The following is a 24,203-nucleotide window of genomic DNA, read 5'->3' on the forward strand; positions in this document are numbered from 1 at the left end:
TCAATGGGAAGTGATTAACCTCCGATCTATATGTGTTTAACTTCCGTTATGTACGTACCGGGTTGTACAATTCAATATTCATCCATCTTCATACAAAAATCTGTATAGATTATCAAACATACGTTTTCTCGATGCGGAGTGTGTATTGATATATACATGTAGCAGTTCACATTTTTATATTCTTCCCAACTCTCCCTTTTCAGAGTAAAATTGTTCAAAATCTTTGGCCGTCGATATTCATATGTACATGTATCTCGTTTTTTAATTGTTTTAAAAGTTCATCTTGTTTTTTTTAAACCCAGTTCTAGATATCGGTACATACAGCATTATGCTATCAAAATAGCGATCTCCTCATATAAGTTCAAAGTCACACTGTTTGTGTTTATATGTCACTTATGATTACAACATCCTGTTACACAATTTACTGTATTTATGCGATATAATTAGAGTTTAACCTTTAGCTGTTGTTGCGTTTATTTGTACACTACAGCGTCAATATCACGACAAAGTGCGCGTGATACAGGTCCAATCATTTACTGAAGCTGAGGTTTAATATCTTATCAACCTTCAACTTTTTGAATAGTACGAATACACTCCACACCTAAAGAGTACTCACACCTAAAGAGTACTCACACCTAAATAGTACGGCATGGGTTTATTGTCAAAATGCAATTAGTATAGTATGCATATGTTTCATACTCAAAAAACGATTTAACATTTCATATATTCATTTTTTGTAAATATTTGGAGTAGGAACAATGAAGACATTTTCTGCCGTTTAATATTTCTTTATGTCGACATGTATACATAGAATGAACCTCTAGTCTCTAAAGGTAACGTCACAGGGGTCATTCCGACAAGAAGTATCCGAAAAAGAATTTTCTTTATGCTTTTAGGGCGTAATTTGGTTTTGAAACCTCTCTTTGGTTACCTTTAATTGAGTTTTTTCTTTCATTTGGCACCTTCTCTTCATCAGGGTTAGAGTAGGTTCTCAGTACCCCCTTGCTTGTCGTAAGAGGCGACTAAATGGGGCGGTCCTTCGGATGAGGCCCTAGAAACCGAGGCCCCATGTCACAGCAGGTGTGGCACGATAAAGACCCATTCCTGCTCAACAACCGTAAGCGCAGAGCATAGGCCTAAATTTTGAAGCCCTTCACCGGTAATGGTAACGAAATCATTTGAACCTGCCAGTTTTCGGGTCGTATGGGACTTTAATGAACATTTGAAGGTATGTTTAGACATAAGTATAGTAGGAAAATATAAGAATTTCTTGATATTAAATTTATGAGACAGTAACACAGGAATACAACGATATCCAGCCACAACCGTGCGCAGCTTTTTGTGCGCCGTAAATCGAAGGTTTTTATAAGAGGTGGATCTGTAGCTCCCTGTTCCGTTATAATATTTTTTCAGACAGCTACAGTTCTGCAGCTAGTGCGTGCCAATGGAATGGAACCTATACCGGCCAAAGTTTGAAGTTTATTGCGTATTTCAGAACCTATAAAAGTATTCAGAATAAGGGCAGAACTTTGTAATTTTAACACTGATAGAATATAACGTCCTCTCATGATCCAATTTGAATATCTTATGATATCCTACCCCGAGGACCAGCGCAGTGGACATATGTGCACATATTATTCATTTGTTTAATGTGAAGATTGGTTTTCTAGTCATTACTCATCTTTACGCTAAGACTGTGGAAAAGATACGTCATAAACAGGGTCGATCTCGCACAACACATTTTCTGATGGGCTGTTTCCCCATAATGTCCGCGGAAACGAGTTATTTGGTTAAGTAAGTAAACAAGAAATATGATTTCAAGTCGGAATGTAAGATTAAATTCTTGTGTAGCATAACATGTGAAGACCAGGGAAACAGCAGTGACGGACGTAGAGGGGAAGTACCAACTTGCGTCACACACCCTGATTTTTTTTTATCCACCTCTAACAGTATAAGAGCCTATGAAAATTAATAATTTATTTCTAAATTTGGGTGAATCATCGCGGTTTTCGTTTAAATCACGTGACAGGACGGGAGCTCTCTCAATATATATTTATATAGTGTAGCAGGCCCCGCACATTAAATTCACTCATCATCATCAGGAAGAGACGGGTGTATAGACGCCATGTTGGATATTTACAGGTTAGACAATATTAATTTACATTACACGTTACACTATCTCTGAAATGTATTAAATAATTGTTTGAATGAGTCAAATCATTAAAACTGAGATGTGTTTACAGCGAGATTCTTAATTTCATGTTTTCAGAGTTCAGTGGAGATATTCTACATATATTTATATTATGCATTAATCTATGAATTTTGAATTAAAAAATCCATGCTTGGTATCACGTGTAATTATTCTAAATTGTAATTAAGTTTCAATTCTGTAAAAATTCACCCAATTCTTCCTATGTGTATATTTCCTGTATGATACTAGCACAACACCTACACCTTTATTTCTTATATTGTGTAATGTGTTTAAAGTATTCAATGTCAAATTGAAAGGTGCGTGTTTTTCTTGAGAAATGTAATACATTGACATACTGTATTTGTATATTACTAACAAAACATCACTAAATGTAATTGTTTTATTTTAACCAGTCAACATTAATATGAAAGTTCATTTCTTCTATTGACAGTAAACTACTCATGTGACCCCTGACCCCAGAGATGGACCCGCGTGCTCAGGACGTCCTAGTGTGTGATTTCTGTAACATTGATCCCATTCAGAGCCACTGTAAACTCTGTTATATAAATCTTTGTGCTGACTGTGTCAGTAAACATCTCTCAGATTCCTCTAAAAAACACAATGTCGTACTCTATTCAGACAGAAATTTTACTCCTAAATACTCAAAATGTCTGAAACACGCCGACAAAGACTGCGAACTTTATTGTGAGAAATGTGGCATTCCTGTTTGTTCTACCTGCATCTCCTCCGGTAAACATAGAGGCCACAAAATATTGGATGTTCTGGAAAAACTCGGCTCTATAAAACAACATTTACAAACAGAACTAGTGATCCTAATTGTTCGCGAACAATTAGAGGGCTTCCCACCTTCTAGCGGTTTTTCAGTAGTGTTGAAATGCTAAAAGCCCCCCCCCCCCCCCCTACCCCATCCCACCCTCACCCAAACAAAAAAAAAAAAAAAAAAAAAAAAAAAAAAATTGATTTGGCTAGAAAAGAAATTCAAATTTGCCGCCTAAATTTGAGTGTTGAGGTGTGTTCAATGCTTGGTTTCGCATTAAGTACCCGTCAAATTTGAGGGAGAAAAGGGGTGTGGGTGTTGGGTAGCCAGCACATATGCACATATCAGGTAAAAGTGTAATGGGACTTGTGCAGGTGTTTGGGGTGACTTTAGACCTGTTAGATGTGATATTTGGAGGTGCAAAGAAACCGGATGTGCCATTTTCCTAGATTGTAGTAACTGCTGGTGCATGCTGGGAGTCTATACAAACCTCATGTTGTCAGATGTTGTGAAGATGCACTGGATTTGACCGTGTGTGTTGTGGATTGTGGAATTGAATATACAGTTTGTAATGGCTCATCCTATGTGTTCTAATTCACGGAGACAATGTCTTTCAGTCATTTCACCCAAGGAGGCATGCATATACGGATTGATAGGCTTTGACAACAAACAACCAAAATGGCGGCCGGTGAATTAGAAAGTGTCTGAGTGCATGTAGGATATCTGAACGGAGAATAGGAGTACTGCATCCCATCTGATCCTGCAGGTAAGTGTTTATTTGTTTACAATGACAGTCGGGATGGAATGTCAATGAGTTCAACTGTCAAGTAAAGTTGCATCATCATTATAAAAAAAAAAACAACTTAGTCTTTATGTTGATGCAGGCAGACAATTGAATCTGGCCTATGTCTTTTCATGAATGTAAATGGAATTCATGTTTGATTGACAAGACAGTCAAGAAATGGAAGAAGTGGGTGTAGGTCAGATGTGTAGGTGTAGGTCAGATTAGCTAGAATCCTGTAATTGTTGCATGGCATGAGACCGGTCAAAATAGTGTATTGAAACAGCTGATCACAATCAGATCACTTGAAGGGTGGGGGATTTCTTCCTTGGGGACGACAGGCGTGATGGGTGGGTTGGCCTTACTCGTGGAGACTGGCCCCTGGATGCGTGACCTTGACCTTTGACCTTGACCCACTTTCAAGGTCAAACCTCAAAAACACATGGGGGAGAAAGTGTGACCTTGACCTTTGACCTTGACCTCATTTTGAAGGTCAGAGAGGTCACGGGGCTTCGTTTAAGTGGTCCCGCATCCCTATCTACATCCGTGAAGAAGTTGTGGGCTCGAACGACGACGTCGGAGACTTTCGGGGGCGAGAACCGTGCTTCGGGGTTCTCGGTTTCCCTCGGTCAACTTTTCTGTGCGAGAGCGTTTCATCTGGAATTCGTCGGCGAAGGTCTCGCCTCTCCACGACTTGCGGTCTAGTGAGAGTAGCGATAACGGGGTTTTCGACGTTAAGTCGCCGCCATTCGCAGAGTGGTCAAAGTTCAGAGTTGACATTCGTGATGCCGAGACCGGTCCAAAATTCCTTGCTGACCCATGTGATATTTCGATGCTATCTGAAGCGTGAAAGAGCGTATAAAAAGTGCCATTTTCTGGCCATTCTGGATGACCTTGACCTTTGACCTTGACCTACTTTTTCAAGGTCAAGGTCACCCAACCCGTCCCAGTGGGTTCCGTCTCTCTACGACGAAGACTTTAGGAGTCGTCAATTTGTAGGGGACAAATCGCAAAACATGAGGGGGCATTAACTCCCTTTAGGGGACACCGAATCCCTTCATTTGAAATTCTTCGCTTCTACTAATTACCCTCTATGTTTTAGAAAAGGTTTCATCCTCCTATCATTTACGGTTACAAAGTAGAAGTGCTAACAATGATTTCTGCGAAAGGTCAAATAACTCCGTAAGGGGTCAAAGTTCAATTACGCAGGGTGAACTGTATTCGTTTCTCAAGAAGTACTATATGATGGACTATAAAGTTTTTCGATAAGTCTTAAGACAAAGATTTTTTTTGACGGCAGGAAAATAATAATAATAATAATAACTAGTGATCCTAATTGTTCGCGAACAATTAGAGGGCTTCCCACCTTCTAGCGGTTTTTCAGTAGTGTTGAAATGCTAAAAGCCCCCCCCCCCCCCCTACCCCATCCCACCCTCACCCAAACAAAAAAAAAAAAAAAAAAAAAAAAAAAAAAATTGATTTGGCTAGAAAAGAAATTCAAATTTGCCGCCTAAATTTGAGTGTTGAGGTGTGTTCAATGCTTGGTTTCGCATTAAGTACCCGTCAAATTTGAGGGAGAAAAGGGGTGTGGGTGTTGGGTAGCCAGCACATATGCACATATCAGGTAAAAGTGTAATGGGACTTGTGCAGGTGTTTGGGGTGACTTTAGACCTGTTAGATGTGATATTTGGAGGTGCAAAGAAACCGGATGTGCCATTTTCCTAGATTGTAGTAACTGCTGGTGCATGCTGGGAGTCTATACAAACCTCATGTTGTCAGATGTTGTGAAGATGCACTGGATTTGACCGTGTGTGTTGTGGATTGTGGAATTGAATATACAGTTTGTAATGGCTCATCCTATGTGTTCTAATTCACGGAGACAATGTCTTTCAGTCATTTCACCCAAGGAGGCATGCATATACGGATTGATAGGCTTTGACAACAAACAACCAAAATGGCGGCCGGTGAATTAGAAAGTGTCTGAGTGCATGTAGGATATCTGAACGGAGAATAGGAGTACTGCATCCCATCTGATCCTGCAGGTAAGTGTTTATTTGTTTACAATGACAGTCGGGATGGAATGTCAATGAGTTCAACTGTCAAGTAAAGTTGCATCATCATTATAAAAAAAAAAACAACTTAGTCTTTATGTTGATGCAGGCAGACAATTGAATCTGGCCTATGTCTTTTCATGAATGTAAATGGAATTCATGTTTGATTGACAAGACAGTCAAGAAATGGAAGAAGTGGGTGTAGGTCAGATGTGTAGGTGTAGGTCAGATTAGCTAGAATCCTGTAATTGTTGCATGGCATGAGACCGGTCAAAATAGTGTATTGAAACAGCTGATCACAATCAGATCACTTGAAGGGTGGGGGATTTCTTCCTTGGGGACGACAGGCGTGATGGGTGGGTTGGCCTTACTCGTGGAGACTGGCCCCTGGATGCGTGACCTTGACCTTTGACCTTGACCCACTTTCAAGGTCAAACCTCAAAAACACATGGGGGAGAAAGTGTGACCTTGACCTTTGACCTTGACCTCATTTTGAAGGTCAGAGAGGTCACGGGGCTTCGTTTAAGTGGTCCCGCATCCCTATCTACATCCGTGAAGAAGTTGTGGGCTCGAACGACGACGTCGGAGACTTTCGGGGGCGAGAACCGTGCTTCGGGGTTCTCGGTTTCCCTCGGTCAACTTTTCTGTGCGAGAGCGTTTCATCTGGAATTCGTCGGCGAAGGTCTCGCCTCTCCACGACTTGCGGTCTAGTGAGAGTAGCGATAACGGGGTTTTCGACGTTAAGTCGCCGCCATTCGCAGAGTGGTCAAAGTTCAGAGTTGACATTCGTGATGCCGAGACCGGTCCAAAATTCCTTGCTGACCCATGTGATATTTCGATGCTATCTGAAGCGTGAAAGAGCGTATAAAAAGTGCCATTTTCTGGCCATTCTGGATGACCTTGACCTTTGACCTTGACCTACTTTTTCAAGGTCAAGGTCACCCAACCCGTCCCAGTGGGTTCCGTCTCTCTACGACGAAGACTTTAGGAGTCGTCAATTTGTAGGGGACAAATCGCAAAACATGAGGGGGCATTAACTCCCTTTAGGGGACACCGAATCCCTTCATTTGAAATTCTTCGCTTCTACTAATTACCCTCTATGTTTTAGAAAAGGTTTCATCCTCCTATCATTTACGGTTACAAAGTAGAAGTGCTAACAATGATTTCTGCGAAAGGTCAAATAACTCCGTAAGGGGTCAAAGTTCAATTACGCAGGGTGAACTGTATTCGTTTCTCAAGAAGTACTATATGATGGACTATAAAGTTTTTCGATAAGTCTTAAGACAAAGATTTTTTTTGACGGCAGGAAAATAATAATAATAATAATAACTAGTGATCCTAATTGTTCGCGAACAATTAGAGGGCTTCCCACCTTCTAGCGGTTTTTCAGTAGTGTTGAAATGCTAAAAGCCCCCCCCCCCCCCCTACCCCATCCCACCCTCACCCAAACAAAAAAAAAAAAAAAAAAAAAAAAAAAAAAATTGATTTGGCTAGAAAAGAAATTCAAATTTGCCGCCTAAATTTGAGTGTTGAGGTGTGTTCAATGCTTGGTTTCGCATTAAGTACCCGTCAAATTTGAGGGAGAAAAGGGGTGTGGGTGTTGGGTAGCCAGCACATATGCACATATCAGGTAAAAGTGTAATGGGACTTGTGCAGGTGTTTGGGGTGACTTTAGACCTGTTAGATGTGATATTTGGAGGTGCAAAGAAACCGGATGTGCCATTTTCCTAGATTGTAGTAACTGCTGGTGCATGCTGGGAGTCTATACAAACCTCATGTTGTCAGATGTTGTGAAGATGCACTGGATTTGACCGTGTGTGTTGTGGATTGTGGAATTGAATATACAGTTTGTAATGGCTCATCCTATGTGTTCTAATTCACGGAGACAATGTCTTTCAGTCATTTCACCCAAGGAGGCATGCATATACGGATTGATAGGCTTTGACAACAAACAACCAAAATGGCGGCCGGTGAATTAGAAAGTGTCTGAGTGCATGTAGGATATCTGAACGGAGAATAGGAGTACTGCATCCCATCTGATCCTGCAGGTAAGTGTTTATTTGTTTACAATGACAGTCGGGATGGAATGTCAATGAGTTCAACTGTCAAGTAAAGTTGCATCATCATTATAAAAAAAAAAACAACTTAGTCTTTATGTTGATGCAGGCAGACAATTGAATCTGGCCTATGTCTTTTCATGAATGTAAATGGAATTCATGTTTGATTGACAAGACAGTCAAGAAATGGAAGAAGTGGGTGTAGGTCAGATGTGTAGGTGTAGGTCAGATTAGCTAGAATCCTGTAATTGTTGCATGGCATGAGACCGGTCAAAATAGTGTATTGAAACAGCTGATCACAATCAGATCACTTGAAGGGTGGGGGATTTCTTCCTTGGGGACGACAGGCGTGATGGGTGGGTTGGCCTTACTCGTGGAGACTGGCCCCTGGATGCGTGACCTTGACCTTTGACCTTGACCCACTTTCAAGGTCAAACCTCAAAAACACATGGGGGAGAAAGTGTGACCTTGACCTTTGACCTTGACCTCATTTTGAAGGTCAGAGAGGTCACGGGGCTTCGTTTAAGTGGTCCCGCATCCCTATCTACATCCGTGAAGAAGTTGTGGGCTCGAACGACGACGTCGGAGACTTTCGGGGGCGAGAACCGTGCTTCGGGGTTCTCGGTTTCCCTCGGTCAACTTTTCTGTGCGAGAGCGTTTCATCTGGAATTCGTCGGCGAAGGTCTCGCCTCTCCACGACTTGCGGTCTAGTGAGAGTAGCGATAACGGGGTTTTCGACGTTAAGTCGCCGCCATTCGCAGAGTGGTCAAAGTTCAGAGTTGACATTCGTGATGCCGAGACCGGTCCAAAATTCCTTGCTGACCCATGTGATATTTCGATGCTATCTGAAGCGTGAAAGAGCGTATAAAAAGTGCCATTTTCTGGCCATTCTGGATGACCTTGACCTTTGACCTTGACCTACTTTTTCAAGGTCAAGGTCACCCAACCCGTCCCAGTGGGTTCCGTCTCTCTACGACGAAGACTTTAGGAGTCGTCAATTTGTAGGGGACAAATCGCAAAACATGAGGGGGCATTAACTCCCTTTAGGGGACACCGAATCCCTTCATTTGAAATTCTTCGCTTCTACTAATTACCCTCTATGTTTTAGAAAAGGTTTCATCCTCCTATCATTTACGGTTACAAAGTAGAAGTGCTAACAATGATTTCTGCGAAAGGTCAAATAACTCCGTAAGGGGTCAAAGTTCAATTACGCAGGGTGAACTGTATTCGTTTCTCAAGAAGTACTATATGATGGACTATAAAGTTTTTCGATAAGTCTTAAGACAAAGATTTTTTTTGACGGCAGGAAAATAATAATAATAATAATAACTAGTGATCCTAATTGTTCGCGAACAATTAGAGGGCTTCCCACCTTCTAGCGGTTTTTCAGTAGTGTTGAAATGCTAAAAGCCCCCCCCCCCCCCCTACCCCATCCCACCCTCACCCAAACAAAAAAAAAAAAAAAAAAAAAAAAAAAAAAATTGATTTGGCTAGAAAAGAAATTCAAATTTGCCGCCTAAATTTGAGTGTTGAGGTGTGTTCAATGCTTGGTTTCGCATTAAGTACCCGTCAAATTTGAGGGAGAAAAGGGGTGTGGGTGTTGGGTAGCCAGCACATATGCACATATCAGGTAAAAGTGTAATGGGACTTGTGCAGGTGTTTGGGGTGACTTTAGACCTGTTAGATGTGATATTTGGAGGTGCAAAGAAACCGGATGTGCCATTTTCCTAGATTGTAGTAACTGCTGGTGCATGCTGGGAGTCTATACAAACCTCATGTTGTCAGATGTTGTGAAGATGCACTGGATTTGACCGTGTGTGTTGTGGATTGTGGAATTGAATATACAGTTTGTAATGGCTCATCCTATGTGTTCTAATTCACGGAGACAATGTCTTTCAGTCATTTCACCCAAGGAGGCATGCATATACGGATTGATAGGCTTTGACAACAAACAACCAAAATGGCGGCCGGTGAATTAGAAAGTGTCTGAGTGCATGTAGGATATCTGAACGGAGAATAGGAGTACTGCATCCCATCTGATCCTGCAGGTAAGTGTTTATTTGTTTACAATGACAGTCGGGATGGAATGTCAATGAGTTCAACTGTCAAGTAAAGTTGCATCATCATTATAAAAAAAAAAACAACTTAGTCTTTATGTTGATGCAGGCAGACAATTGAATCTGGCCTATGTCTTTTCATGAATGTAAATGGAATTCATGTTTGATTGACAAGACAGTCAAGAAATGGAAGAAGTGGGTGTAGGTCAGATGTGTAGGTGTAGGTCAGATTAGCTAGAATCCTGTAATTGTTGCATGGCATGAGACCGGTCAAAATAGTGTATTGAAACAGCTGATCACAATCAGATCACTTGAAGGGTGGGGGATTTCTTCCTTGGGGACGACAGGCGTGATGGGTGGGTTGGCCTTACTCGTGGAGACTGGCCCCTGGATGCGTGACCTTGACCTTTGACCTTGACCCACTTTCAAGGTCAAACCTCAAAAACACATGGGGGAGAAAGTGTGACCTTGACCTTTGACCTTGACCTCATTTTGAAGGTCAGAGAGGTCACGGGGCTTCGTTTAAGTGGTCCCGCATCCCTATCTACATCCGTGAAGAAGTTGTGGGCTCGAACGACGACGTCGGAGACTTTCGGGGGCGAGAACCGTGCTTCGGGGTTCTCGGTTTCCCTCGGTCAACTTTTCTGTGCGAGAGCGTTTCATCTGGAATTCGTCGGCGAAGGTCTCGCCTCTCCACGACTTGCGGTCTAGTGAGAGTAGCGATAACGGGGTTTTCGACGTTAAGTCGCCGCCATTCGCAGAGTGGTCAAAGTTCAGAGTTGACATTCGTGATGCCGAGACCGGTCCAAAATTCCTTGCTGACCCATGTGATATTTCGATGCTATCTGAAGCGTGAAAGAGCGTATAAAAAGTGCCATTTTCTGGCCATTCTGGATGACCTTGACCTTTGACCTTGACCTACTTTTTCAAGGTCAAGGTCACCCAACCCGTCCCAGTGGGTTCCGTCTCTCTACGACGAAGACTTTAGGAGTCGTCAATTTGTAGGGGACAAATCGCAAAACATGAGGGGGCATTAACTCCCTTTAGGGGACACCGAATCCCTTCATTTGAAATTCTTCGCTTCTACTAATTACCCTCTATGTTTTAGAAAAGGTTTCATCCTCCTATCATTTACGGTTACAAAGTAGAAGTGCTAACAATGATTTCTGCGAAAGGTCAAATAACTCCGTAAGGGGTCAAAGTTCAATTACGCAGGGTGAACTGTATTCGTTTCTCAAGAAGTACTATATGATGGACTATAAAGTTTTTCGATAAGTCTTAAGACAAAGATTTTTTTTGACGGCAGGAAAATAATAATAATAATAATAACTAGTGATCCTAATTGTTCGCGAACAATTAGAGGGCTTCCCACCTTCTAGCGGTTTTTCAGTAGTGTTGAAATGCTAAAAGCCCCCCCCCCCCCCCTACCCCATCCCACCCTCACCCAAACAAAAAAAAAAAAAAAAAAAAAAAAAAAAAAATTGATTTGGCTAGAAAAGAAATTCAAATTTGCCGCCTAAATTTGAGTGTTGAGGTGTGTTCAATGCTTGGTTTCGCATTAAGTACCCGTCAAATTTGAGGGAGAAAAGGGGTGTGGGTGTTGGGTAGCCAGCACATATGCACATATCAGGTAAAAGTGTAATGGGACTTGTGCAGGTGTTTGGGGTGACTTTAGACCTGTTAGATGTGATATTTGGAGGTGCAAAGAAACCGGATGTGCCATTTTCCTAGATTGTAGTAACTGCTGGTGCATGCTGGGAGTCTATACAAACCTCATGTTGTCAGATGTTGTGAAGATGCACTGGATTTGACCGTGTGTGTTGTGGATTGTGGAATTGAATATACAGTTTGTAATGGCTCATCCTATGTGTTCTAATTCACGGAGACAATGTCTTTCAGTCATTTCACCCAAGGAGGCATGCATATACGGATTGATAGGCTTTGACAACAAACAACCAAAATGGCGGCCGGTGAATTAGAAAGTGTCTGAGTGCATGTAGGATATCTGAACGGAGAATAGGAGTACTGCATCCCATCTGATCCTGCAGGTAAGTGTTTATTTGTTTACAATGACAGTCGGGATGGAATGTCAATGAGTTCAACTGTCAAGTAAAGTTGCATCATCATTATAAAAAAAAAAACAACTTAGTCTTTATGTTGATGCAGGCAGACAATTGAATCTGGCCTATGTCTTTTCATGAATGTAAATGGAATTCATGTTTGATTGACAAGACAGTCAAGAAATGGAAGAAGTGGGTGTAGGTCAGATGTGTAGGTGTAGGTCAGATTAGCTAGAATCCTGTAATTGTTGCATGGCATGAGACCGGTCAAAATAGTGTATTGAAACAGCTGATCACAATCAGATCACTTGAAGGGTGGGGGATTTCTTCCTTGGGGACGACAGGCGTGATGGGTGGGTTGGCCTTACTCGTGGAGACTGGCCCCTGGATGCGTGACCTTGACCTTTGACCTTGACCCACTTTCAAGGTCAAACCTCAAAAACACATGGGGGAGAAAGTGTGACCTTGACCTTTGACCTTGACCTCATTTTGAAGGTCAGAGAGGTCACGGGGCTTCGTTTAAGTGGTCCCGCATCCCTATCTACATCCGTGAAGAAGTTGTGGGCTCGAACGACGACGTCGGAGACTTTCGGGGGCGAGAACCGTGCTTCGGGGTTCTCGGTTTCCCTCGGTCAACTTTTCTGTGCGAGAGCGTTTCATCTGGAATTCGTCGGCGAAGGTCTCGCCTCTCCACGACTTGCGGTCTAGTGAGAGTAGCGATAACGGGGTTTTCGACGTTAAGTCGCCGCCATTCGCAGAGTGGTCAAAGTTCAGAGTTGACATTCGTGATGCCGAGACCGGTCCAAAATTCCTTGCTGACCCATGTGATATTTCGATGCTATCTGAAGCGTGAAAGAGCGTATAAAAAGTGCCATTTTCTGGCCATTCTGGATGACCTTGACCTTTGACCTTGACCTACTTTTTCAAGGTCAAGGTCACCCAACCCGTCCCAGTGGGTTCCGTCTCTCTACGACGAAGACTTTAGGAGTCGTCAATTTGTAGGGGACAAATCGCAAAACATGAGGGGGCATTAACTCCCTTTAGGGGACACCGAATCCCTTCATTTGAAATTCTTCGCTTCTACTAATTACCCTCTATGTTTTAGAAAAGGTTTCATCCTCCTATCATTTACGGTTACAAAGTAGAAGTGCTAACAATGATTTCTGCGAAAGGTCAAATAACTCCGTAAGGGGTCAAAGTTCAATTACGCAGGGTGAACTGTATTCGTTTCTCAAGAAGTACTATATGATGGACTATAAAGTTTTTCGATAAGTCTTAAGACAAAGATTTTTTTTGACGGCAGGAAAATAATAATAATAATAATAACTAGTGATCCTAATTGTTCGCGAACAATTAGAGGGCTTCCCACCTTCTAGCGGTTTTTCAGTAGTGTTGAAATGCTAAAAGCCCCCCCCCCCCCCCTACCCCATCCCACCCTCACCCAAACAAAAAAAAAAAAAAAAAAAAAAAAAAAAAAATTGATTTGGCTAGAAAAGAAATTCAAATTTGCCGCCTAAATTTGAGTGTTGAGGTGTGTTCAATGCTTGGTTTCGCATTAAGTACCCGTCAAATTTGAGGGAGAAAAGGGGTGTGGGTGTTGGGTAGCCAGCACATATGCACATATCAGGTAAAAGTGTAATGGGACTTGTGCAGGTGTTTGGGGTGACTTTAGACCTGTTAGATGTGATATTTGGAGGTGCAAAGAAACCGGATGTGCCATTTTCCTAGATTGTAGTAACTGCTGGTGCATGCTGGGAGTCTATACAAACCTCATGTTGTCAGATGTTGTGAAGATGCACTGGATTTGACCGTGTGTGTTGTGGATTGTGGAATTGAATATACAGTTTGTAATGGCTCATCCTATGTGTTCTAATTCACGGAGACAATGTCTTTCAGTCATTTCACCCAAGGAGGCATGCATATACGGATTGATAGGCTTTGACAACAAACAACCAAAATGGCGGCCGGTGAATTAGAAAGTGTCTGAGTGCATGTAGGATATCTGAACGGAGAATAGGAGTACTGCATCCCATCTGATCCTGCAGGTAAGTGTTTATTTGTTTACAATGACAGTCGGGATGGAATGTCAATGAGTTCAACTGTCAAGTAAAGTTGCATCATCATTATAAAAAAAAAAACAACTTAGTCTTTATGTTGATGCAGGCAGACAATTGAATCTGGCCTATGTCTTTTCATGAATGTAAATGGAATTCATGTTTGATTGACAAGACAGTCAAGAAATGGAAGAAGTGGGTGTAGGTCAGATGTGTAGGTGTAGGTCAGATTAGCTAGAATCCTGTAATTGTTGCATGGCATGAGACCGGTCAAAATAGTGTATTGAAACAGCTGATCACAATCAGATCACTTGAAGGGTGGGGGATTTCTTCCTTGGGGACGACAGGCGTGATGGGTGGGTTGGCCTTACTCGTGGAGACTGGCCCCTGGATGCGTGACCTTGACCTTTGACCTTGACCCACTTTCAAGGTCAAACCTCAAAAACACATGGGGGAGAAAGTGTGACCTTGACCTTTGACCTTGACCTCATTTTGAAGGTCAGAGAGGTCACGGGGCTTCGTTTAAGTGGTCCCGCATCCCTATCTACATCCGTGAAGAAGTTGTGGGCTCGAACGACGACGTCGGAGACTTTCGGGGGCGAGAACCGTGCTTCGGGGTTCTCGGTTTCCCTCGGTCAACTTTTCTGTGCGAGAGCGTTTCATCTGGAATTCGTCGGCGAAGGTCTCGCCTCTCCACGACTTGCGGTCTAGTGAGAGTAGCGATAACGGGGTTTTCGACGTTAAGTCGCCGCCATTCGCAGAGTGGTCAAAGTTCAGAGTTGACATTCGTGATGCCGAGACCGGTCCAAAATTCCTTGCTGACCCATGTGATATTTCGATGCTATCTGAAGCGTGAAAGAGCGTATAAAAAGTGCCATTTTCTGGCCATTCTGGATGACCTTGACCTTTGACCTTGACCTACTTTTTCAAGGTCAAGGTCACCCAACCCGTCCCAGTGGGTTCCGTCTCTCTACGACGAAGACTTTAGGAGTCGTCAATTTGTAGGGGACAAATCGCAAAACATGAGGGGGCATTAACTCCCTTTAGGGGACACCGAATCCCTTCATTTGAAATTCTTCGCTTCTACTAATTACCCTCTATGTTTTAGAAAAGGTTTCATCCTCCTATCATTTACGGTTACAAAGTAGAAGTGCTAACAATGATTTCTGCGAAAGGTCAAATAACTCCGTAAGGGGTCAAAGTTCAATTACGCAGGGTGAACTGTATTCGTTTCTCAAGAAGTACTATATGATGGACTATAAAGTTTTTCGATAAGTCTTAAGACAAAGATTTTTTTTGACGGCAGGAAAATAATAATAATAATAATAACTAGTGATCCTAATTGTTCGCGAACAATTAGAGGGCTTCCCACCTTCTAGCGGTTTTTCAGTAGTGTTGAAATGCTAAAAGCCCCCCCCCCCCCCCTACCCCATCCCACCCTCACCCAAACAAAAAAAAAAAAAAAAAAAAAAAAAAAAAAATTGATTTGGCTAGAAAAGAAATTCAAATTTGCCGCCTAAATTTGAGTGTTGAGGTGTGTTCAATGCTTGGTTTCGCATTAAGTACCCGTCAAATTTGAGGGAGAAAAGGGGTGTGGGTGTTGGGTAGCCAGCACATATGCACATATCAGGTAAAAGTGTAATGGGACTTGTGCAGGTGTTTGGGGTGACTTTAGACCTGTTAGATGTGATATTTGGAGGTGCAAAGAAACCGGATGTGCCATTTTCCTAGATTGTAGTAACTGCTGGTGCATGCTGGGAGTCTATACAAACCTCATGTTGTCAGATGTTGTGAAGATGCACTGGATTTGACCGTGTGTGTTGTGGATTGTGGAATTGAATATACAGTTTGTAATGGCTCATCCTATGTGTTCTAATTCACGGAGACAATGTCTTTCAGTCATTTCACCCAAGGAGGCATGCATATACGGATTGATAGGCTTTGACAACAAACAACCAAAATGGCGGCCGGTGAATTAGAAAGTGTCTGAGTGCATGTAGGATATCTGAACGGAGAATAGGAGTACTGCATCCCATCTGATCCTGCAGGTAAGTGTTTATTTGTTTACAATGACAGTCGGGATGGAATGTCAATGAGTTCAACTGTCAAGTAAAGTTGCATCATCATTATAAAAAAAAAAACAACTTAGTCTTTATGTTGATGCAGGCAGACAATTGAATCTGGCCTATGTCTTTTCATGAATGTAAATGGAATTCATGTTTGATTGACAAGACAGTCAAGAAATGGAAGAAGTGGGTGTAGGTCAGATGTGTAGGTGTAGGTCAGATTAGCTAGAATCCTGTAATTGTTGCATGGCATGAGACCGGTCAAAATAGTGTATTGAAACAGCTGATCACAATCAGATCACTTGAAGGGTGGGGGATTTCTTCCTTGGGGACGACAGGCGTGATGGGTGGGTTGGCCTTACTCGTGGAGACTGGCCCCTGGATGCGTGACCTTGACCTTTGACCTTGACCCACTTTCAAGGTCAAACCTCAAAAACACATGGGGGAGAAAGTGTGACCTTGACCTTTGACCTTGACCTCATTTTGAAGGTCAGAGAGGTCACGGGGCTTCGTTTAAGTGGTCCCGCATCCCTATCTACATCCGTGAAGAAGTTGTGGGCTCGAACGACGACGTCGGAGACTTTCGGGGGCGAGAACCGTGCTTCGGGGTTCTCGGTTTCCCTCGGTCAACTTTTCTGTGCGAGAGCGTTTCATCTGGAATTCGTCGGCGAAGGTCTCGCCTCTCCACGACTTGCGGTCTAGTGAGAGTAGCGATAACGGGGTTTTCGACGTTAAGTCGCCGCCATTCGCAGAGTGGTCAAAGTTCAGAGTTGACATTCGTGATGCCGAGACCGGTCCAAAATTCCTTGCTGACCCATGTGATATTTCGATGCTATCTGAAGCGTGAAAGAGCGTATAAAAAGTGCCATTTTCTGGCCATTCTGGATGACCTTGACCTTTGACCTTGACCTACTTTTTCAAGGTCAAGGTCACCCAACCCGTCCCAGTGGGTTCCGTCTCTCTACGACGAAGACTTTAGGAGTCGTCAATTTGTAGGGGACAAATCGCAAAACATGAGGGGGCATTAACTCCCTTTAGGGGACACCGAATCCCTTCATTTGAAATTCTTCGCTTCTACTAATTACCCTCTATGTTTTAGAAAAGGTTTCATCCTCCTATCATTTACGGTTACAAAGTAGAAGTGCTAACAATGATTTCTGCGAAAGGTCAAATAACTCCGTAAGGGGTCAAAGTTCAATTACGCAGGGTGAACTGTATTCGTTTCTCAAGAAGTACTATATGATGGACTATAAAGTTTTTCGATAAGTCTTAAGACAAAGATTTTTTTTGACGGCAGGAAAATAATAATAATAATAATAACTAGTGATCCTAATTGTTCGCGAACAATTAGAGGGCTTCCCACCTTCTAGCGGTTTTTCAGTAGTGTTGAAATGCTAAAAGCCCCCCCCCCCCCCCTACCCCATCCCACCCTCACCCAAACAAAAAAAAAAAAAAAAAAAAAAAAAAAAAAATTGATTTGGCTAGAAAAGAAATTCAAATTTGCCGCCTAAATTTGAGTGTTGAGGTGTGTTCAATGCTTGGTTTCGCATTAAGTACCCGTCAAATTTGAGGGAGAAAAGGGGTGTGGGTGTTGGGTAGCCAGCACATATGCACATATCAGGTAAAAGTGTAATGGGACTTGTGCAGGTGTTTGGGGTGACTTTAGACCTGTTAGATGTGATATTTGGAGGTGCAAAGAAACCGGATGTGCCATTTTCCTAGATTGTAGTAACTGCTGGTGCATGCTGGGAGTCTATACAAACCTCATGTTGTCAGATGTTGTGAAGATGCACTGGATTTGACCGTGTGTGTTGTGGATTGTGGAATTGAATATACAGTTTGTAATGGCTCATCCTATGTGTTCTAATTCACGGAGACAATGTCTTTCAGTCATTTCACCCAAGGAGGCATGCATATACGGATTGATAGGCTTTGACAACAAACAACCAAAATGGCGGCCGGTGAATTAGAAAGTGTCTGAGTGCATGTAGGATATCTGAACGGAGAATAGGAGTACTGCATCCCATCTGATCCTGCAGGTAAGTGTTTATTTGTTTACAATGACAGTCGGGATGGAATGTCAATGAGTTCAACTGTCAAGTAAAGTTGCATCATCATTATAAAAAAAAAAACAACTTAGTCTTTATGTTGATGCAGGCAGACAATTGAATCTGGCCTATGTCTTTTCATGAATGTAAATGGAATTCATGTTTGATTGACAAGACAGTCAAGAAATGGAAGAAGTGGGTGTAGGTCAGATGTGTAGGTGTAGGTCAGATTAGCTAGAATCCTGTAATTGTTGCATGGCATGAGACCGGTCAAAATAGTGTATTGAAACAGCTGATCACAATCAGATCACTTGAAGGGTGGGGGATTTCTTCCTTGGGGACGACAGGCGTGATGGGTGGGTTGGCCTTACTCGTGGAGACTGGCCCCTGGATGCGTGACCTTGACCTTTGACCTTGACCCACTTTCAAGGTCAAACCTCAAAAACACATGGGGGAGAAAGTGTGACCTTGACCTTTGACCTTGACCTCATTTTGAAGGTCAGAGAGGTCACGGGGCTTCGTTTAAGTGGTCCCGCATCCCTATCTACATCCGTGAAGAAGTTGTGGGCTCGAACGACGACGTCGGAGACTTTCGGGGGCGAGAACCGTGCTTCGGGGTTCTCGGTTTCCCTCGGTCAACTTTTCTGTGCGAGAGCGTTTCATCTGGAATTCGTCGGCGAAGGTCTCGCCTCTCCACGACTTGCGGTCTAGTGAGAGTAGCGATAACGGGGTTTTCGACGTTAAGTCGCCGCCATTCGCAGAGTGGTCAAAGTTCAGAGTTGACATTCGTGATGCCGAGACCGGTCCAAAATTCCTTGCTGACCCATGTGATATTTCGATGCTATCTGAAGCGTGAAAGAGCGTATAAAAAGTGCCATTTTCTGGCCATTCTGGATGACCTTGACCTTTGACCTTGACCTACTTTTTCAAGGTCAAGGTCACCCAACCCGTCCCAGTGGGTTCCGTCTCTCTACGACGAAGACTTTAGGAGTCGTCAATTTGTAGGGGACAAATCGCAAAACATGAGGGGGCATTAACTCCCTTTAGGGGACACCGAATCCCTTCATTTGAAATTCTTCGCTTCTACTAATTACCCTCTATGTTTTAGAAAAGGTTTCATCCTCCTATCATTTACGGTTACAAAGTAGAAGTGCTAACAATGATTTCTGCGAAAGGTCAAATAACTCCGTAAGGGGTCAAAGTTCAATTACGCAGGGTGAACTGTATTCGTTTCTCAAGAAGTACTATATGATGGACTATAAAGTTTTTCGATAAGTCTTAAGACAAAGATTTTTTTTGACGGCAGGAAAATAATAATAATAATAATAACTAGTGATCCTAATTGTTCGCGAACAATTAGAGGGCTTCCCACCTTCTAGCGGTTTTTCAGTAGTGTTGAAATGCTAAAAGCCCCCCCCCCCCCCCTACCCCATCCCACCCTCACCCAAACAAAAAAAAAAAAAAAAAAAAAAAAAAAAAAATTGATTTGGCTAGAAAAGAAATTCAAATTTGCCGCCTAAATTTGAGTGTTGAGGTGTGTTCAATGCTTGGTTTCGCATTAAGTACCCGTCAAATTTGAGGGAGAAAAGGGGTGTGGGTGTTGGGTAGCCAGCACATATGCACATATCAGGTAAAAGTGTAATGGGACTTGTGCAGGTGTTTGGGGTGACTTTAGACCTGTTAGATGTGATATTTGGAGGTGCAAAGAAACCGGATGTGCCATTTTCCTAGATTGTAGTAACTGCTGGTGCATGCTGGGAGTCTATACAAACCTCATGTTGTCAGATGTTGTGAAGATGCACTGGATTTGACCGTGTGTGTTGTGGATTGTGGAATTGAATATACAGTTTGTAATGGCTCATCCTATGTGTTCTAATTCACGGAGACAATGTCTTTCAGTCATTTCACCCAAGGAGGCATGCATATACGGATTGATAGGCTTTGACAACAAACAACCAAAATGGCGGCCGGTGAATTAGAAAGTGTCTGAGTGCATGTAGGATATCTGAACGGAGAATAGGAGTACTGCATCCCATCTGATCCTGCAGGTAAGTGTTTATTTGTTTACAATGACAGTCGGGATGGAATGTCAATGAGTTCAACTGTCAAGTAAAGTTGCATCATCATTATAAAAAAAAAAACAACTTAGTCTTTATGTTGATGCAGGCAGACAATTGAATCTGGCCTATGTCTTTTCATGAATGTAAATGGAATTCATGTTTGATTGACAAGACAGTCAAGAAATGGAAGAAGTGGGTGTAGGTCAGATGTGTAGGTGTAGGTCAGATTAGCTAGAATCCTGTAATTGTTGCATGGCATGAGACCGGTCAAAATAGTGTATTGAAACAGCTGATCACAATCAGATCACTTGAAGGGTGGGGGATTTCTTCCTTGGGGACGACAGGCGTGATGGGTGGGTTGGCCTTACTCGTGGAGACTGGCCCCTGGATGCGTGACCTTGACCTTTGACCTTGACCCACTTTCAAGGTCAAACCTCAAAAACACATGGGGGAGAAAGTGTGACCTTGACCTTTGACCTTGACCTCATTTTGAAGGTCAGAGAGGTCACGGGGCTTCGTTTAAGTGGTCCCGCATCCCTATCTACATCCGTGAAGAAGTTGTGGGCTCGAACGACGACGTCGGAGACTTTCGGGGGCGAGAACCGTGCTTCGGGGTTCTCGGTTTCCCTCGGTCAACTTTTCTGTGCGAGAGCGTTTCATCTGGAATTCGTCGGCGAAGGTCTCGCCTCTCCACGACTTGCGGTCTAGTGAGAGTAGCGATAACGGGGTTTTCGACGTTAAGTCGCCGCCATTCGCAGAGTGGTCAAAGTTCAGAGTTGACATTCGTGATGCCGAGACCGGTCCAAAATTCCTTGCTGACCCATGTGATATTTCGATGCTATCTGAAGCGTGAAAGAGCGTATAAAAAGTGCCATTTTCTGGCCATTCTGGATGACCTTGACCTTTGACCTTGACCTACTTTTTCAAGGTCAAGGTCACCCAACCCGTCCCAGTGGGTTCCGTCTCTCTACGACGAAGACTTTAGGAGTCGTCAATTTGTAGGGGACAAATCGCAAAACATGAGGGGGCATTAACTCCCTTTAGGGGACACCGAATCCCTTCATTTGAAATTCTTCGCTTCTACTAATTACCCTCTATGTTTTAGAAAAGGTTTCATCCTCCTATCATTTACGGTTACAAAGTAGAAGTGCTAACAATGATTTCTGCGAAAGGTCAAATAACTCCGTAAGGGGTCAAAGTTCAATTACGCAGGGTGAACTGTATTCGTTTCTCAAGAAGTACTATATGATGGACTATAAAGTTTTTCGATAAGTCTTAAGACGAAGATTTTTTTTGACGGCAGGAAAATAATAATAATAATAATAATAAACAGAACAATAACAATAGGACTTTCCACTGAAAGGTGGAAAGCCCTAATAAACAGAACAATAACAATAGGACTTTCCACTGAAAGGTGGAAAGCCCTAATTAGGAGAACTCGAGACCAAAATTTACCCTCGATATAAGGAAATTTCCTCCAATGTCCAAACTGAGAAAGCCGAGTTAGAAACAAATTACGAGCAACTGACCACAGCTGCTGACCAACATGGAGAAGTCTGGCACCGCGAGATCACCGCCATTGTCAACAAACGGAAGTCAGACATTGAAGAGACGAAAACTAAACATCTGGCTGTATTAGAGAAACACACAGGTGAAATCACGCACAGAATGACTGAAATCAAACAGGTCATTCTAGAAATGAAAAATATTCTGGACACCAATGATATCTCCTTAACATCAACTTACAAATCTAGAAATGAGGAATTCAAGAAACTGCCTCCTAAAATCAAAGTTGCATTACCAAGCTTATCTACTCCAACAATCAACACAGAAAAACTTAATAAAATGTTTGGATCACTGTCACCAATATCCATTAACACAGAAAAACAAGGCTATACAATGAAATCACCAGTCAGACCACTGCTTGATGCTCCGCGCCTCACCGCCACCATAGACACTGAGTATGACAGACTATACAGTGTTAGCTGTCTCAGTGATGAACAAGTCTGGACATGTGGGAAAAACGAATTCATGAAGCTCCTCAACCTTCAGGGTAAACTACTGACATCAATACAAACCAAGTCAGGGAACAGACCAGGGGACATTGCATCGACACGGAACGGAGATCTTATTTATACTGACTATTGGAATGAAACTGTAAACCTAGTGAAGAATAAACACACACAAACCGAGATCACACTACAGGGATGGAGACCTCTCAATGTCTGCTGTACCTCTTCTGATGATCTCCTGGTTACCATGTTTAGTGATGATAACAAACAATCCAAAGTTGTGCGTTACTCTGGTTCTTCAGAGACACAAACCATTCAGTTTGATGATCAAGGTCGTCCTCTCTACTCATCTGATCCTTTCTATAAATACATCAGTGAGAACAGAAACCTGGATGTCTGTGTGGCTGACTATGGAGCTAGAGCAGTAGTGGTGGTCAATCAGTCAGGAAAACTCCGATTTAGATACGCTGATCTTCCCTCTAATACCGAGGTATCATTTAAACCTGTTGGCATCACTACAGACAGTCAGAGTCACATTCTGACAGCAGACATTAAAAATCACCGTATCCACATCCTAGATCAGGACGGACAGTTCCTCCGTTACATTCAGAATTTAGAGCGTCCATGGGGTTTATGTGTGGACATCAGAGACAACCTCTTTGTGGCTGAATGTGTCACTGCTAAAGTGAAGAAATTCCAATACAGTGTTAATTAAACATTTAAACACTGTGTTAATTACATATTTACTGAATTAACTTCATTATAAACACCACGTTAATTACAGTCCTATGTTGATTACACCAGTGTTTGTGATTTGTAATTAACATGTGTATTGACAGTAAATGTGAATTTGTTTATATTTGTCTAATTGAACATTATTTTGTTTGTTATCTGTATTATGTTTTAATGTATTAATAGATATATAAACATGATTTAGAGTACAGTATCACATCATTACTGTCAGTACAGATAAATAAACATGATTTAGAGTACAGTCTTACATTTTTGCTGTCAGTACAAATAGATAAATATGATTTAGAGTACAGTTTTACATTATTACTGTCGGTACAGATAGATAAAGCAGTCTTACATTATTACTGTCGGTACAGATAGATAAACATTATCTAGAGTACAGTCTTACATTTTTGCTGTCAGTACAGATAGATAAACATGATTTAGAATTCAGCCTTACATTAGCACTGGAGTTTTACGAAGAGGCTTACTTTTGCAATCGACGGCTGACTTTTACAGTTTAAAGGGACCAACTCCAAATATGAAAAAAATATTGAAAGTGGTATTTGCAAAATTCTCAGACTTTACCGCATTCAGATGTTGTATTTATTGTTTAACGTCCCACTCGATAAGTTTTCACTCATATGGGGTCGCGGTAGCTTAGTAGTAGAGCGTTCGCTTCGTAACCGGGAGGTGGTGAGTTTGATCCCCGTTTGTGCCATGCCCGCGTCAAACCTAAGACTGATAGATTTAATATTGTTTAACGTCCCTCTCAAGATTTGTTTTACTCATATGGCAAACCTAAGGCGTTAGAATTGTGATTAAACCTTCGCCAAACACACGGTATTTAGAAGTGAGATCACAGGTCCATTAAAAACGGAGGTCCAGTGCAGCGGCATGCGTTGGCACGATAAAGAACCCTCACTACAACTGCGCTGAGTGCTAAACATACATGTAGGCCGGGTCTACATTTGTGATACTTCACCTACAGATGGTGCCCTCTCAATATGAGTGAAAAATCCAGGAAGGGACGTAAAAGCAAACGATCAATCATGTGCATGGAGACGTCACTATTGCCGGTGAAGGGCTGCAAAATGTACGCCTTTGCTCGGCGCTTACGGCCTTTGAGCAGGGATGGATTTTTATCATGCCACATCTGTTGTCAATCTCTACCCAGAATTATCGTTCCTTACATTCACTTACACCTCTGTCAACGTTTCAAGGGTTTTACAAGATTTTTGTAAAATGGCACGTAT

The 24,203-nt window shown here is 42.4% G+C and overlaps 1 protein-coding gene across 8 annotated transcripts in view; it reads left to right on the top strand.

Annotated features, from left to right (window-relative positions):
* Positions 1–1,232: 1,232 nt before the first annotated feature.
* Positions 1,233–24,203, top strand: part of LOC125673517 (uncharacterized) — a 40,851-nt gene continuing 17,880 nt past the window's right edge. The window contains exons 1-4 of one of the 8 annotated variants that reach the window (XR_008803379.1): positions 1,234–2,142; positions 2,643–16,077; positions 17,986–18,134; positions 20,043–20,191. Coding sequence is in view for 1 of the 8 variants with exons in the window: in XM_056166629.1 (XP_056022604.1) it covers positions 21,872–22,930 (1,059 nt within the window). In the remaining 7 variants the exon portion in view is untranslated. Of the gene's footprint in view, positions 2,143–2,642; positions 20,192–21,635; positions 23,206–24,203 lie in introns of those variants that run through there. The other 7 variants (XR_008803378.1, XR_008803369.1, XR_008803371.1 and 4 more) reach the window with 7 other exon arrangements.

The sequence above is a fragment of the Ostrea edulis genome, chromosome 1, assembly GCF_947568905.1.
Source record: "Ostrea edulis chromosome 1, xbOstEdul1.1, whole genome shotgun sequence".
NCBI classification, from domain to species: Eukaryota; Metazoa; Mollusca; class Bivalvia; order Ostreida; family Ostreidae; genus Ostrea; species Ostrea edulis.